Below are 16004 nucleotides of genomic sequence, written 5' to 3' on the forward strand. Positions count from 1 at the left end.
AAGACAAAGCTCCCCAGATGCTGCTTCAGAAGACATTAGCCTGTGACAGGTCTCATCAGGCACCTTGTGCACTGAAATTAAGCCGGTTAGGAAAAAAAAATGATCCTCCATAATGTATGAGCGGAAAAATTACCTCAAAAGGTTTCACATCCCTGAAACTGAATCCAGAACCTGAGGGGCGATCTGTGAGACTGATGCAGATGTACATTGTGCTTGTAATATGATAACTTCAGCCTTGGGTAAGCAGACAGGAAAAAACATATAATGAATACTAGGGTTGCTGATTTGATCCAAGCTGTAACACAACAAAGGTTCAACTTGAATATATCTGAAGGACATAAAACATTTCATATCCCTTATTAAATATACTGTATTTTAGCGCTATATTGTCCACAGGAGGACAGGGAACACAGAAGAGGAATCAATAAAATGCAGGCTGCAGGAGACCTCTGCGCCTTGATGATTTATGAAGGGTTACGTTTCATGAGAGTTGTCATCACTCTAGTGATTGTGAACGGGGAGGCCTTTGCACCCATCTGATGAGGAGACAGTTTGCAAAAGCACACACGCACACACACTGTAGATGAACACACAGATACACACAAAAGAAGAGGAGTAATCACTCTAAAATTGCCACACAGTGTCACCACAGCCACTATGGTATCACAACAACTCCTAAATTAAACGGCAGAATGAAAATCGCGGCTTGACTGCAGACACATGATCCTAAATTCAACCTTTATTCACCACAGAGCTACTGTATAATCTTCAGCTACAGTGTGAACGAGATTCCACTGGCACAACTTCTAAATGCCATTGCTTTAGGAAAAGAATCACCACACCATGGAGATTGCAAGGGTTCGGAAGCTATGCTGCCAAGACTTTTGTCTCACCCACATTTAATAGCTGCTTTTTGGACTCAGGCTGTTAACACTCAGCATGATAGTTTGGAGGCTGAATCTGATGGGTGGCGCGACATTCCCATTGCACAATCAGCTCATGTATTTAGTTTTGGCCATTTAAAGATGTCAGAGCAAACAGGCCTCACAGGCTCATTTGACAGTGCAGCCAACTGGCAACTTTGACACATTCACAGTCCAAACAGTCCTGATTTCCAACGGACAGTGAAGTAAGAACCCATTTTTACCAAGCTTACGTTTTTGGTATTTGTGTCACGTTATTTTACAAATCATAATCACATGTAATAGCAATTCATTTTAAAACATTTACATTATTCACTGGTAACATTTTGTGTCATTGAAGGGACATAACATTCTATAGAGGGAGGTAGAGCAGTTCCTGAACTGGGGTCCGGACCTCCAGATGTGTTCACAAAATAAATCTGAGGGGTTGTTAGATGATTAACAAATTGGGAAAGCAGAAAAAAAAAATTTCTGCTGCACAAAATTCTTGTTTCTTCAGGTTTTCTTTTTACTGGTTTGAAGTGGGACGTGATGTCACATACGTCTGTGCACCAATCAAAATTTAGTAAGATTTGAATCAAACTGTGGTGACAGTAGATTGGTTGTTTGCTTATATAGCCAGTAAATTAAATCTGGCCAATTCACACCCACACAATCCTGATGAAGCAGATTATTAGATTTTTTTTTTTAAAAAGGGAAATAACTCCTGGTGTTTTTTCCCCCCAAACTTTAACTTTGAATGTTGCTTATTTCGTCATAAATATTTAATATTATCAAAAAAGTAAGTTTTGAAATCAATTTTTCAGGAGCTTCAAACCTTTTTAATAGGTTTTAATGTTCAACAGTTACTGTTTTCTTTTTCAACCATGATTTTTCCTTGAACTGAGTGGTTTTACTGCAGTTTTGGGAGCTTAACTGTACCCAGTTTTGCTTTAGTTTCCAAGAGCAGTTATTGTAAGGAAAACATTTTTAAAACTTGTGTAAAATTGTTTTGTCTGTTTAAGTCAAGATCATCAGTAAGATGGCCCTGAGTGACTATAATGCTCTTTATAAAATCCGCACTGACCACTTTCCAATTGTTTTATCTGTGGTTCTGTGCGACACAGAAGCACATTTCCCAATCATTGAGTCACAGAAAAACAACAGTTGCACACATCACTGCTATCTCCAAATACCCATGACAATAAACACCTGTGCATATAAACATTTGATTCATGGTGCATAAGAATGTTATCTGGGAGTACTCATTTTCATCATTGCAAAACCATGGGAAGTCTGCAGCGTGCGGCAGAACTGTATCAGATTTGGAGTGTTGACAGAAAGTGTTTACACATGTCCAGAAACTCAGCTGTGACTAACCAATCTACTCAGGAGTTGGGAGTTGCCTCTCTTCTGCCACCTCCCTGATAATGACTCCAGTGCATCTTTCCTCAGCACAGTAAACTCTGCCAATGCTCAACATCGTCATCATATCCTCCTCCTCCTACACATCATCATCATCATCATCATCATCATCACCACCATCATTCATCATCTCTTTTTCTCTACTGTCCGGCCCACAAACTTCCAGCATGTCCAAATCCGCTGCTTATGTAACCATGCAGATGATTTAGCAACCATGACCATCGCTTACATCAATGCTTCAGCGCTGAATGGAGCAGAATCACTGTTGCTTTCCAGTTCAATCAATCTGAAAAAAAAAACCCTGCGTGCATTGCATTCCATCATATACTAGAATAGTGATTAATCGTTGGCATGGATGTCCAGTCTAGCACACTGTATACATGAGCGATCCGTGGCTGCAGTCAACCATAAGTGAGTCAGCCGCATGCACGCCGATGTTCAAACTGATAGAAGTCGGAGTGTGCGTTTTCAAAATAAGCTGCGTGTGTTTGTGACCCATTTCAAAACGTTTTCATGCATTTCTTTAAAGCTGGAACACACGACCTCATCGCATCACTCGACATACACCGTTAGCACATCGTGTTGTACAGAGCTCTCATGAAGCCGATAAAGGTGAGCCTGAATATCTCACGAGACCTCCTATAATATAATTGACGCGCTTGCATTGCAAACTAGTCGAAACCCTACAAAAACTAACATTTCACTACATTCTTCTATCACATCCATATTTTTACAGGCAGATTAACCGGAGCCAGTTATGGATGCTCGGACTGTTTATACCTACTGGATTGAGGACACAACAGTATTTTCTTAATGCACATGCCTCTACTCTGTAATCCACTGAGATATAGTTGAAATGACCCCGATGGAGAGACAACGATGAACAAACCGCATCGTCAGCTGTTATCATTTATTCTGCTCGACATGACTGCAACTCAGATTACTCAGAAAAAAAAAATGTAGCACGGAACACAATTCACACTGCTTTTTTTTCAGGGCGTCCTACCCGAGAATAAAATCCAAAAGCAGCGCAGGGGTGAACTGGAATAAACTCTCAAGGCAATCCCCCCCAAAAGCGTCTTCTGTCTTCGGCTTCGTCGCAGAGCACCAAACACGGCAGATCTCCAGCGCTCAATGAGCGCAAGTGAAGCGGCTGTCAGGTTGACGTTGGAAGGCAACCCACTACTTCCTGTTACATCACACTGTAAGCCTACAACTGAGAGCCTGAGAGCTGTGGTGAGTTTTACACAGTGCAAGATGAGGTGCCACAAAAATCCCGCACTCTAAATGCGCTCCTCACCGCAGTCTGCAACAGCCCCCCTGCAGTTTATGGGGTGCCATGTCTTGCTCAAGGGTACTTCAGCAGGAAAGTCTAAGCCACCCCGCCCCCCCCCCCCCCCCCCTTACAGCATAGATAACAGACCACACATAATAATCTCAATTACCTGGAGGTTGTATTTTATTAATTAAACTGCATTTTTTTTTTCTTTTTTGGCTACTTTGGGGCAAAGCAACAAGCTGTAACACTACAATATCATAATGTCACCTTCTACAGCTGGCAAACATTTTATCAAATAATTATAGTTGCACATCCAGTATTCATTTCATGTGGTGTTTCTCACCACCTGATGAGTGTAAATCCAGTATTCACCTTTAAACTCTGTTTTGGTCTCCACCAGGTCCTGAGGGGGGAAAATGGCTCTTTAGCTGCTAAATGGTCCACTATGTTCACCAGCTAGTTCTTAAACTTGTCTGTCCGCTATTTGGTGTTGGGCAGGTAACATAAACAGCTGTGTGCTGCTGCAAAAAACTAGACTAAGAGCAGAGACAGTTAACCAGAACAGCAGAAGTTGCGGGCCGTAAAAGCAAAACAATGAGCTAAAATGCACCGCAGCATCGTAATTCTCTGTGGGTTTGTCACTATGAGTGATCCCTTTCATATTACATTAATGTATTGTTAATATAAATTGTTTATATATTTGTATAGTTAACTGTCCAACTGTATTTTCTCTCTTTTTTTATTTCCCAACATGAAGATCTAAATGCAGTTGCAAAGCTTTGTTCACACTGCCAGGAATTACTGCAAGTTCTGGTCAGGAAAAAACTGAATGCTGAGGGGATAGAGGTGTGTATGTTGTACTGATTAGGCTATATAAGTAAATTTTACTCAAATTAACTTGAATTGTTTAGTTTTTTTATCTATTTATTGGCCACAGAAAAGAGTAGTGTGCTTGCTGGAATCAACCTTTAAAATATTGACTAGAGTTACATATAGAATGAGCTCAAACTCCCAAAACTGACCCTAATGGTAGCAACAGCTCTGAAGAAAAACCAACAAAAATAACTTTTAAAGGTGGCTAGACACAGCTGGGCATCATTGAGTGACTTTAAAATGGTTTTCAGGTATACTTGTAAAAAGTCTCAAAATAGTAGAATACTTCATTTTAAATTGCTGAAGTATCATATTACAAATCCATCACATTGTTCTCATTAAGATCTCAAATGTTGTCAATAGGCCTACACAACATGCAGCTATGTTTGAAAAATATATTTCAAAAAGTTTTTCTCTTACAAAACATTAAAACCATTATAGGAATGGTTACCATGAGGCCTCTGATAGCACATTCATGTAGGTGTTTTGATATTTACTATTCTGTTTCTGTGTTATTTTACTGAAGCACTTTGCAGTTACATTCAAACTGATGTGAGAAACCAAAAGACAGGCAGAGGATAGTTGACATTTATTATATAAAGTTCAAATGATTACAGCCATGGTTATAAAACAAGACAGTTGAAGCAAATACTTTGCAGCCAAGTGCCTCTCTGAAAACTTACTTTACACAACACTGCCCCCCTCTGTTTTATCTCACAAACAACACCAGCAGGACTGCAATAGTGATTTATGAACCTGCATATTATTGATTAAAAAAACAGAAAACATGTTTAATCTCACAGAAAATACAGCAGTCATTACATTGTTCACAGTGATTCATCGCTGTGAGGACATGGTTATCTTGATTAATGTGTTTGCTGGGGAACATATCTTTATATTGTTGTCGCTGATCCTGGGATAAGGATTGTCACCCAGTTTAATCTGCTAATGTTGTTGTTCACATTGATTAACAATAGTGGAGTTATATCACAACCATTGTGGAAAAAAAACATCAGTCACTGTACAGTATAAACATAAAATAGCATCCATTATCCTATTAAAGTTACACTAAGAAGTGTATATCAGTATGATCATAACAGAGCCTCGAAGTGTTAAATTTAAAATTTTGTTTATTACAAAAGCATTGATATGTAGAGCATCAGTGTAAAGAGTTGCTATATTAGACATCAGCAAAACAAATATGTTCTTTGTCAATGAGATGGATAAATGATGTGAATAATGAAGATGATTGCATTCGGTTACTAAAAAGCAGAGTCAGGTACACGAGAATTTATTTTTACACAAATACTGTAGGATTACAAAAATAGGTAGATAGGTATGAGTAAAGTTAAAAAAAAAAGGACATAAATACAGGTGACTCCAAAGTAGTGCAGGATCTACTGCAGAGCCAAGTGTTCAGACTGAGCGAAACAGAATGTTGTCAATATTTTTCTTCCTTATTCGGATCATCCTCATCCCACCATCTGCAACTGAACAGAGCAACACGTCCTCCAAATTAAATGGCATAATATGTTGTTTGAAACTTCCCTTTAGAGCAAACACCTTTGTGCTTGTTCAAAAGGAATAACAAATGTTAATTTCATGATTTTCTATTAATTCTCTCTCACAATGAGAAATCTACATCTTAAAAGGGACATATCATGCACATTAACAGGTTTTTATATTTTTAATCTGGGGCTTTACTGGAGTATCTTTGCATGATTTACAGTTAAAAAAAACCTCCTTATTTAACTTATACTAACACGTTACAAACAGGCTGGAACCAAGGCTATTGAACAGACGTTTATGGGCATGTGAGATAAGCTGACATCATGTAGAAGCAAACAAAGTGTTCATGGCAGGTTGAAGCCCTGGTTTTTGACTTGCAGGGAGCATTTCTACATACATTAACCCCAAGTTTTAGAACTTTGACCATGTTTGACAATTGATATCCCACATCATAACAGTATATAAATAACAGGAAATCACAAAAAAGCATAATATGTCACCTTTAAATGAGTCACATCTGAAAAATTACTACACTTTTACAGACTTAAGATGGACTTTTCTACAACTACACAACACTAAAAAAAATCAATTCCAAGTTTTTTATCCCCAAATATTGAAACATGCTTCTTAGAAAAGAGCTCTTCAAACAATCATACCCTTAATCCTTTTAATGCACTTCCTAAGACAATGTCTCCGGTGAGTGAAGTTGTTCTTGTTTCCCCCGCAGCCACTGTAGGAAAAAATGTGGCACCTCTTGGTCTTGGGGTTGTATGCAAACCTCCTCTCTGCGCCATCACACGTTCCTCTGTCCACAGGACTGAAGCACAGATCTTGTGGCTTCAAAGCTGTAAATCACAGTAAGAGACAAAACATTTTGACTAACGATTATTTTCATCATCAATTTTCACCATTATTGATTCATAGATGAATCATTCGGTCTATGGTGTCCGTCACAATCATCACAAGTTAACATATTCAGATTGTCTGATAAACATTTCATGACCCAAAGACATTTCTTACTATCATAAAGACCAAGAAAAGCAGCAAATAGCATTTGTTTGCTTAAAAATTACTTAAATAGTTAATTGATTATGAGAATTGTTGCCAATTGGTTTTCTGTCAAAGAGCTTATGATTGATCATCTGATTGTTTCAGCTCTATTTCTGGTAGTAACTTAAGCATGGAAGGTAACATGATAAACATGTAATAATATAATTATAAAATAGGTAAAGGTGCAGTGAAAAAAGACAGTATAAGCCTTTTTTCAGAATAGATATTTTGACTTGTCATCGTAGGAAAAGCATGTGCATTAATGATTCATCTGTACTATTTAAGTGTCCATTGAATTGTTTTATTGTGATCCAGTGTGAATGTTTGATGCTTTGACACAGATAACTCACAATACAATAAAACATAAATCATTTTATTAGTGTTTCCTGAATCCAACAATGAGCTGGCACATAAAATAAAATACGCTGTATTTCATCTTTTAAATGATACAGTATATCATGTGTTTGGATAACTTAGACTCATTCTAGTTTGTTTACAGTGTCAGGAAGTGGGTGGAAGATGTCCTAAAGCATCTTGAGAGCATTAAGAATCATTCCTGTCTGTTTTTCCTCAGCATCTCTGAGCTTTTAACTCCTCCTGGGTTCATATCCTCACACATAAGCTTCAGTCTGATGTGTCTGCAGGCTCTCAGACTTCAACTGAGAGATTTGAGAAAGGGAAAATTGTTATCATGGTTTTCCATGGGGCGGTATAAGTTATCATCTTTGATTTGTTGTGTAGCCTCCCTCATGGTGAGGAACAAAACTAGATGTGCCGTAGCGGGTTTTCCCATAATTGAAGAACATTGATTTCCAATATTTACCTCATTATTACTTAATGTGTTGGGGTCAGCTGGTCAATTTAACTAGTAGCAAATCTGGGGAATCGATATTATTATTATTATTATTATTATTATTATTATTATTATCAAATCTCCTAAACACATGCTGGTGTGCTAACATCACTGTTGTCCTCCATGACAATGTGGTTTCATACCAATCATTGGACTGTTTTCATTTATTCATTAAAAAAACAACAACAACAAAAATAGAAAAAGACAAATGTGAAAAAGACTTAATGTGATAACACCTGAGCTGAGGCATTCACTGATGAAGGCTGTGCAATGTAGTTGAAAGCTCATAAAAGCTAGTGAGTTGATTTTTGTACTTATATTATTTTGTAAAACATGAAAAAAAATAAAATAAATAATAATAATTAAAAAAAAAAAATATATATATATATAGACAGATAGATAGATAGATAGATAGATAGATAGATAGATAGATAGATAGATAGATAGATAGATAAATGGTTAAGTGGTTTGAGCCTTACTAAAAAAAAAAAACACTTAACACTTAAGAATATATACAGACTGAAAAATGTTTCATTTCATGTTTGGTTTTTTGTTTTTTTTTTCTTATTTCAGGACTTGCAGACTCCTTCAAGATTTCAACCTTGTAAAAAATAGTTTAACTATTGTTTTCCATTATTGAAAATGTACAAGTCCACAAATTGGTATCGTTTACAATTTTTCTTCTTTTATTCACATCAAAACCAATTAGACTCCAACAAACACAAAACTGCATAATAGAGAAACCCCCAAAAGCAAATTGGCCTGCTGCCTGCAAAGCCAATTTCCAAACAGGTAAGCTTTTAGGATCCTGGACCCAGAGCTGGTTTAATTAAGGGTTAGCTTATGTTCCTCCATTTAGACACAAGAGACTAGAGTTTTTCCCCACAGTCACAGAGGGTGCACTTCACGGTATAACCACAAGATGTCAGTCTTTGATTTCAACATCGTAACATCTGTTTGGCAGAATGACATAATACTCAAGATGTATACCAATTCTATAATAATTTTCCAGCTTTTTATGACTTTGAAATTCGAACGCTCTGTGTCAACTCAGAAGAGTTATTACCAAATATTATGCTCTGAGGTGAATAATTCATTGTTATACTACTTTAAGAAGCTTTACTTTCACGCCAGCATTGTTCCTGAGAGATATTTTATCACATGCTGGAGATCTCATTGCAGCATTACACACACACACACACACACACACACACAAAAGACTGATAAGGAGGCAGAACTATTGAGGCTAACTCATCCTGACTCTTTCCCTCTCGATATTTTTCTGACAAGAGTGAAATTGGATTCTTAAAATTATAACTTTTTGAAAAGAGTCGAAGGAAACGGGCCAGGGTCTCTTGCTGCAACACGACAACCATGATATATGCTCCCTCACTCCTAACACACAGAAAATTAGTCAGTGGGAATATGTGACAAATGGGCTGTGTGAAGGAGACACTGATGCACTCTGTTTCTGCCCTTTGCCTTTCACAACAGAAGCAATTTTGCAAGCTGTCTACCGTCTATGCAGCATTCCACCTTGACATTTTTATTTCTTTTTTTTGGGGGGAAGTTCTGGCAGCACACACTTGTTTAATAAATTATCTGGATTTGCTTACCTTGAGGTTTAAGCATAATTCAGAATTCAGCATGGACTGGTTTCTACTTGAGGACATGATGATTTAATAACCCCTTACAGCAGTTAATCTGTCCCTAGTGATGTCTGCTGCTCTCATTTCTGTAATGAAGTAACACACACTGCTTCTGACTTTGTGCCTTGCTGTCTGTGTTTATATGATGAGACAATAAAGATGTTTTTCTCATCTTGAAAAAAAAAAAAAAGTCAATTTATTTTCCTTACCGATGAAGGTTACTGAACTAAAAACTGTGATCAGCAACACGGTCGGCTAAACACTGATATTGTCATTGAGACTGACAAATATCTCTCTTTTTGTGTTCTGACAGAAAGCGAAGCAACATTTTGCTTCTTATTATTCACACAAATTTGACCACTGAACTGCAATTCGCCCTAAACTGCAAATGTCTGACTGTACAGATGTTAGCTATAACCTAGCAAACAACTTACTTCAGTTATTTCTGTAATTTTTTCCCCCAATCTCTCTCTTAAGGAGTGCTTGATTCACAAAGCCCTAGGATAAGTGTACATTTTTCGCTCAATTTGAAATATTTTTCAATTCCTGCGGACTCATCATCGTCTCAGTTCGAACCACTCCAGGCGAATTTTGCACCTATACTTTCACCCTTCTTTCTTACCTTGTGGGTGGTTGCGAGTAGTGTCGTTCAGTTGCACCTGAGGTTCGTTTACAGTCATTTCCCCTGAGAAACAAACACATGTGTCAATGGATCAATTATTTAAAGGAATAGTTCAACATTTTGGGAAATGCTTTCTTTCTGAGATTGAGGTGAAGTACAGAACTGGAACTAGGGGAGAGAATATAACAAATCATACTTGATGTGTACATTCAGTCTTACCAGTTAGAATGGTTGGTAGAACTGCACTGGATTTTCTAGTAACAAGATTGTGGACTTCTGGTGCCTTAGTTGGTTTTTCTAGATGATCCAAAACAAAAAACCAAACCAAAGAAGTAACATTTGCAAAAGTGTGTCTCCACTGCTATGCACATAACTATAATCCAAGGATTGTGAACCAGGGTTTTTACATCAACCTATATTTAGAACAAATCTCATTAAAACACAGTGATCAATCGTAATTAAAGTAAGCTTAATTTCATTATTATTAGACTAGACAGGGTGTTGGTCTCCATAAGATCTACTAATGAAACAAGACAACAAGAGTTATCTATCTGAAACTGTCATCCATAGATAATAAAAAAAAAAATTACATAAGCTTTCCCAATTGATTTTCAGTACAACATGGGCTGTTGGTGGAATTGGTCACAGTCAAGCGACTTGCTCGTTATTTTCTTTGACAATTTCAATATCTAAATGACTTCTAAGTCATGCCTAAGTCTAGCAAAATTGAGTGTGCTTTGGTCACTTTGGAACGATTTAAATGCTAAATCAAGGTGGAATGTGATTTCATGGTCAGCTAAAATTCATCAGAAAGTTAATTTTCTGAGGTAGGACTATTTTGATTATATTGCCACTCTGAAATGAGTTTTCATTTGTTGTGCAGTGACTGTGATCTGCTGTGCCTCGGTTGACTGTCAACCCAGAAGTTTATAAATTACACTTTGCATACTGCTTTGAGGCAAAAGCAGGGAACTAATTTTCTTTTAAACAGAAGAGATTAGAATGACAAGGTAAAAATGTCACTTAGAGCCATCTAAAGCTAACTTTTAAGTCTGAGATCTAGATGTGTTGGCTCTTTCAAGGCCTGAGAACCACATTCCTTTTAAAGATACAGTCCATTTCCACCAAATCACTACATCTTAAGAGCAATCACAGCTGCTAACACAATAGCTCTCCAGACTGTACTTGTGGTTTGTAGTAAAACCTGACAATGCCACTTGACAGCTCGAGTGTTTGCCAGTCTTTACTGTGAAAGGACAAAAGTTCAACCTTGCCCACCTGGGTTCTGACATTTTGCTTGGCATGCTGCCTTGCTCCTGAAATTGTTGGCATTGCCAAAGCAACCGCCGTAAAAGAATTGCTTGCACTGTTGACTTCTGCTGTCAAAGAAGTAGCGCGTCACCAGGCCTCGACAGGGACCAGGAGCTTCAGGTAAATGACAAGGGTTCTTGTCATCTAGGAAAGGAAGAGAGAGAGAAACATTGTAAGACACTAAGAAAACATTACATCAGAGGACTTGATTATTATTTCTGGTGCTGAATAATTAAGTAAAGAGTGAATAAGTGAAGTGACTTTGTTTCTCTTTTGTCATCAAAGTGCATGACAGTTCATAGTTTAACTCATATATATTCATTTTTGGTCTGAAATGTAACATTTATGACCTTTTCTACTGACTTATTTAACATTAAGATGTGACGTCTATCATGGTTGATCTGTCAGGCCAACAAAGAAATAAGAAAGAAAGAAAGACTCAGACAGTGGTGCCCAACTAGCCTTTGCATAACACATTATACAATATCATCTCCACGTCTTTGCATCGATTACTTTTTCAATTTACTGTTCTTTTTGTTTTGAACTCAAAGCTTCACTGACTCTGAAATCGACTTTCCTTAACGAAGTGAAATGAAGACAAATTGAGAGAACACATGACATACTTCACTGCCTCGATTGGATTTTCTGTTTTGCTGTGAAAGCATCTCAATTGCAGTGATTGATAAATTACTTTTTAAAGTGTAAAATATCTCACTACAAACAAGTGATGCTTTTTTTTTTACTAAAATATATTCAATGCAGAGCCTTGAGCAGTGAATGACGAATCTGAAAGAGTTCAGTCCAACAAAACGCATTGAAAAGAAAACCAAAGCAAGAGGGGACAAGAGTAGAAAACGCAATAATGGAAACACAGGGAGGAAAGGCTTAGCTCCTCAAAGCTTGCGTACAATACAAGGAGCATTAAATGAACTGCAGGCCATGACCCACTTTGCAATCACTGGCCACTTGGTCACAGCTAGCCCGCTTCCTGTCTCCCCTGCGGTACAATGACATTTCTACTCTAGTCAGGTTTCAGATCCACTCCCAATCTTCCACTACAAGCTGAAAAGTCAACACTTCCAGCAAGAACTTCCTTATGTTCCCTCATTCCCAATGAACAATTTCACCTCTTCTGCCATGTCGTCTTACTCTGCTTTTTTTTTTCTCATCATACCTCTTCTACCTTTTCCCTCTATTTCACTTCTCAGTGCTCGTTGCAAACATTATCACCCTCTGGTCTAGGAGTATTGAAATCAAGGCCTTACAGCTCTAAGCTACTGTTTGATGTTCACCTAAATTCTGGATCTTTCATTGTGTATATATATTTTTTGTTGTAATAGTGCAGTTTTTTTCCCATCTGTCTACTTTTACTTGATGGTAATTCTTATTTCAATTCAACCTTTATGCTTTTTAAAGGGTTTAAAATGTAAAGGTTAGAGATTGTTTATGTGTTAAATCTGTTATACCAACTGCATCTGGATTCTTTTTCATTTGGACTCTAAAGACTTTCAGTGTTATTGCCTTCTGCACTCAACAGTTACGGCTTTGGAGTTGTGGAGGGTTGTTTGAAGCCTGTTGTTTATTTGATAAGCGATCACAAAATCTAAAAAAAAAAAAGTTTACAGTCTAGTGACAGACTTGATTTCAGTCTGTAACACATTCACAAACATGTTGTGAAATGCTGGTGGACTGGCTCAGTTTCAAACAGACTTTACTGGCATTTTCAACCAAGACAGGTGCAACTTGACAAGTCATGGCTGGCTAAACAACATTTCTCAACAACAAAGTATAACGTGGGCATCCATCCATGGTTGATAGTCCACCACACAGATGGATAATAATTTGATAATCAATAAATATTACTGATTAGGTTCCTATAGGAGCCTCTAAATATCTGTGTTATGGGATAAAATAACATAATGCTATAGGGTGATTACATAAGTGGCACATCTTCACATCTAAAATGACAATGGTGAGACATTTTTGTCCAAAGATTGTTGAGGCTGTGAGATATATAAGTTGACATCTTAAACCTCACTGACCCGCCCGTGGATCAGTTTCCAAAAATACCAAACCTATATGTCAAACTGAATTTGAGAGAAATGTGCCTAAACATATCAAGAATGTTTCCATTTGTTGGATTGGTGCAGTCATAAAAAACATGGAGTCTAGGATTTGAACATTATTTCACATCAAATAGCTTCAATAAAGAGCTGGAACAACCTGGTACACATTATATATGATATTGTCAGACAAAGTTGAATAAGATGAATTTAGAAACTTTAAAGCTGCTGAAGGGGAAATAAAAGATGAAACATGGATTTTAAGAAATTTAAACATGAATACTTTGCAATACATTGTCAATTAACACATGCAGTGCCAATACATAAACATAAAGGCCTAATAAAGGCCTGATACTGCAACACAGACCAGGTATTGAGGCTAAAAGGCCAAAACAAACAAAGATGTATAACCTCAACTCTTGCATGGTTTGTAGCTAAAAATCCAGTGACTAAAGCTAGCTCCATCATATATGTTTCAGAAAATGTGGACAAACAGCTGATTTTTTGGTTTTGTTTAACCAACCAAGTTAATGTTAAAGGAATAGTTCAACATTTTGGGAAATATTTCCATTTTTACTTGATGAGAAAATTGATACCACTGACTGTATGGTGAATATGAAGCTTGAGCCAACAGTCAGTTAGCTTAGCGTAGCACAAAGACTGGAAATGGAGGGAAACAGTTAGCTTGGTCTGTCTGAAGGTAACAGACTCTTCCTGCCAGCACCTGAAAATACATATTAAGAAGCAGTGATTACTCAAGGAAGTTAATGCTCCTGGCCAAGACATAGTTGGCCACATTAACCCCATAATTACTCATTTTTAAACTTTGTAGTTTTTGCATGGATTAATCAAACATGATACAGTGTGTTAACTTTGAACGGACCCAGCTATCAGTTTTCCCCCATTTCCAGTCTTTGTGCTCAACTAAGCTAGCCTACTTATATGAAAGTGATCTTCTCATCTAACTCTCAGCAATAAAATGAATACATGTATTACCCATAATGTTTAACTATTCCTTTAAGCTGTAATTGTCATCAATTAGCCTCTAAAGCTAGCAGTAATTATGTGCTTACAAGACTGACAATTATCTAATAGTGTGATTTGCTGGTTAAGAAGCTAAGACAACACCAAATAAGTCACACTTGTTAGAGGCTTAATTAGAGTTTGTTGAGACTTTGGACTTTTGACCGCTGAGGACTTGGATGTCTTACACCTCCTAAAAACTTGTTTGTTTGGTTTGAGTTTATCTGTATAATTCGCTGAATAACCACACCACTGAAGGGTGACCGTGATTAAAATGCTCTCGTTGTAACATCTAAATACATGTTATGAGGTGACTTTGACTTAAAAGCACAGGCAAAGAGACGTGTCAAAGGGTATCTACAGCGCTCTCTCTAGAGCAATGCAGTGATGAATAATTCAGAAACACAATTCTCTATTAAAGCTGTGAAGGTGGAATGGGTGATTTGTGTTTTGAGGGGAATTATCGGTCAGCTCTTTTTTCAAGCACTGGGTGTGAATCATACAGTCCACCGTTCCAGAGAGTTTTGGCAGCTCTCCAAGGAGAACCTCAATATTTCAGCAAAACAGACTTCAACATTTATGAACCGGCCCCAATGATTCTGAGAAGGAGTCTGGTTTGTGTTGGAAAAAGCATTTTCATGTCTGTTTTTATTTCATTTTGTGCTCCTTTGAGTGGCATAACCAGAGTAGTTTTTTAGGACAGTGTATTGAAAATGAACAATGCTACCATGCTGATCCAAGCTAGGGCTGTGCTATCATGGTTTATTTTCTCTTTGCATGCCTCTCCCTCCCCTCCTCACTTGCTCAATATCTTCCTCACTCCTTATGTTCTCCCTTCACATTCCTGTGAAATAGTTTAACATATTATGAAAGCTCTTTGTTCTTCCTTTTCTAAGAGTGCTGACAGTGTCTTGGCCAGGTCACCTTTGGAAAACAAAAAGACGACTGACCTCTAAGGGAATATAAATCAAAGCAAAACACAGGAGTAAAAATAACTGTGACCACTGGATGGAGACAAACATAATCCAATCACGTAGAAAGACACTGACCTCAACCGTATTATTGATCCACCCATATTCCAGAAAGAAAACATGTTTTAATCATTATTATATTTCTGATTAATGGTTATAATGATATTTTTGCATGTGGTAAAGTGCTCCCTTAATCAAGTTTGTCAGATCAAATCACACAGGGTTAAAGGTCAATGTGAGCTGTATAGGGAGGGGAGTACATGTGTTATCTTGGCAGTTATTGTCTCAGTACAAGGGTTGAAATTACTTTCAAGATTATGTGATTTAAGCGAAGTAGACTCTCACAGTCTTCCAGTCCAGAATTCTTTAACATTTATACCCAGTTCTGCCACCTCTAGCAACATCATATTGTTTGTGCTGTTTACTTTTGTTCCCCCTTTTTTCCTTTGATTACTTTTTTATTTATTTATCTGG

The 16004-nt window shown here is 37.4% G+C and overlaps 2 protein-coding genes across 2 annotated transcripts in view; both read right to left on the reverse strand.

The window, feature by feature from the left end:
- The window catches only part of calcrla (calcitonin receptor-like a), a 32071-nt gene extending 28605 nt beyond the window's left edge, over positions 1–3466 (reverse strand). Inside the window, exon 1 of the mRNA XM_044366417.1 lies at positions 3334–3466. The gene's annotated coding sequence lies outside the window, so the exon portion shown is untranslated. The remainder of the gene's footprint in view (positions 1–3333) is intronic.
- A 1585-nt stretch (positions 3467–5051) lies between these two features.
- Positions 5052–16004, reverse strand: part of tfpia (tissue factor pathway inhibitor a) — a 40999-nt gene continuing 30046 nt past the window's right edge. Inside the window, exons 3-7 of the mRNA XM_044366661.1 lie at positions 11441–11617; positions 10382–10459; positions 10163–10225; positions 6645–6833; positions 5052–5969 (exon numbers count right to left, since the gene is read on the reverse strand). Of these exons, the coding sequence (XP_044222596.1) occupies positions 5896–5969; positions 6645–6833; positions 10163–10225; positions 10382–10459; positions 11441–11617 (581 nt within the window). The 3' untranslated portion in view covers positions 5052–5895. The remainder of the gene's footprint in view (positions 5970–6644; positions 6834–10162; positions 10226–10381; positions 10460–11440; positions 11618–16004) is intronic.

Source organism: Thunnus albacares, chromosome 11 (assembly GCF_914725855.1).
Source record: "Thunnus albacares chromosome 11, fThuAlb1.1, whole genome shotgun sequence".
Classification (NCBI taxonomy): Eukaryota; Metazoa; Chordata; class Actinopteri; order Scombriformes; family Scombridae; genus Thunnus; species Thunnus albacares.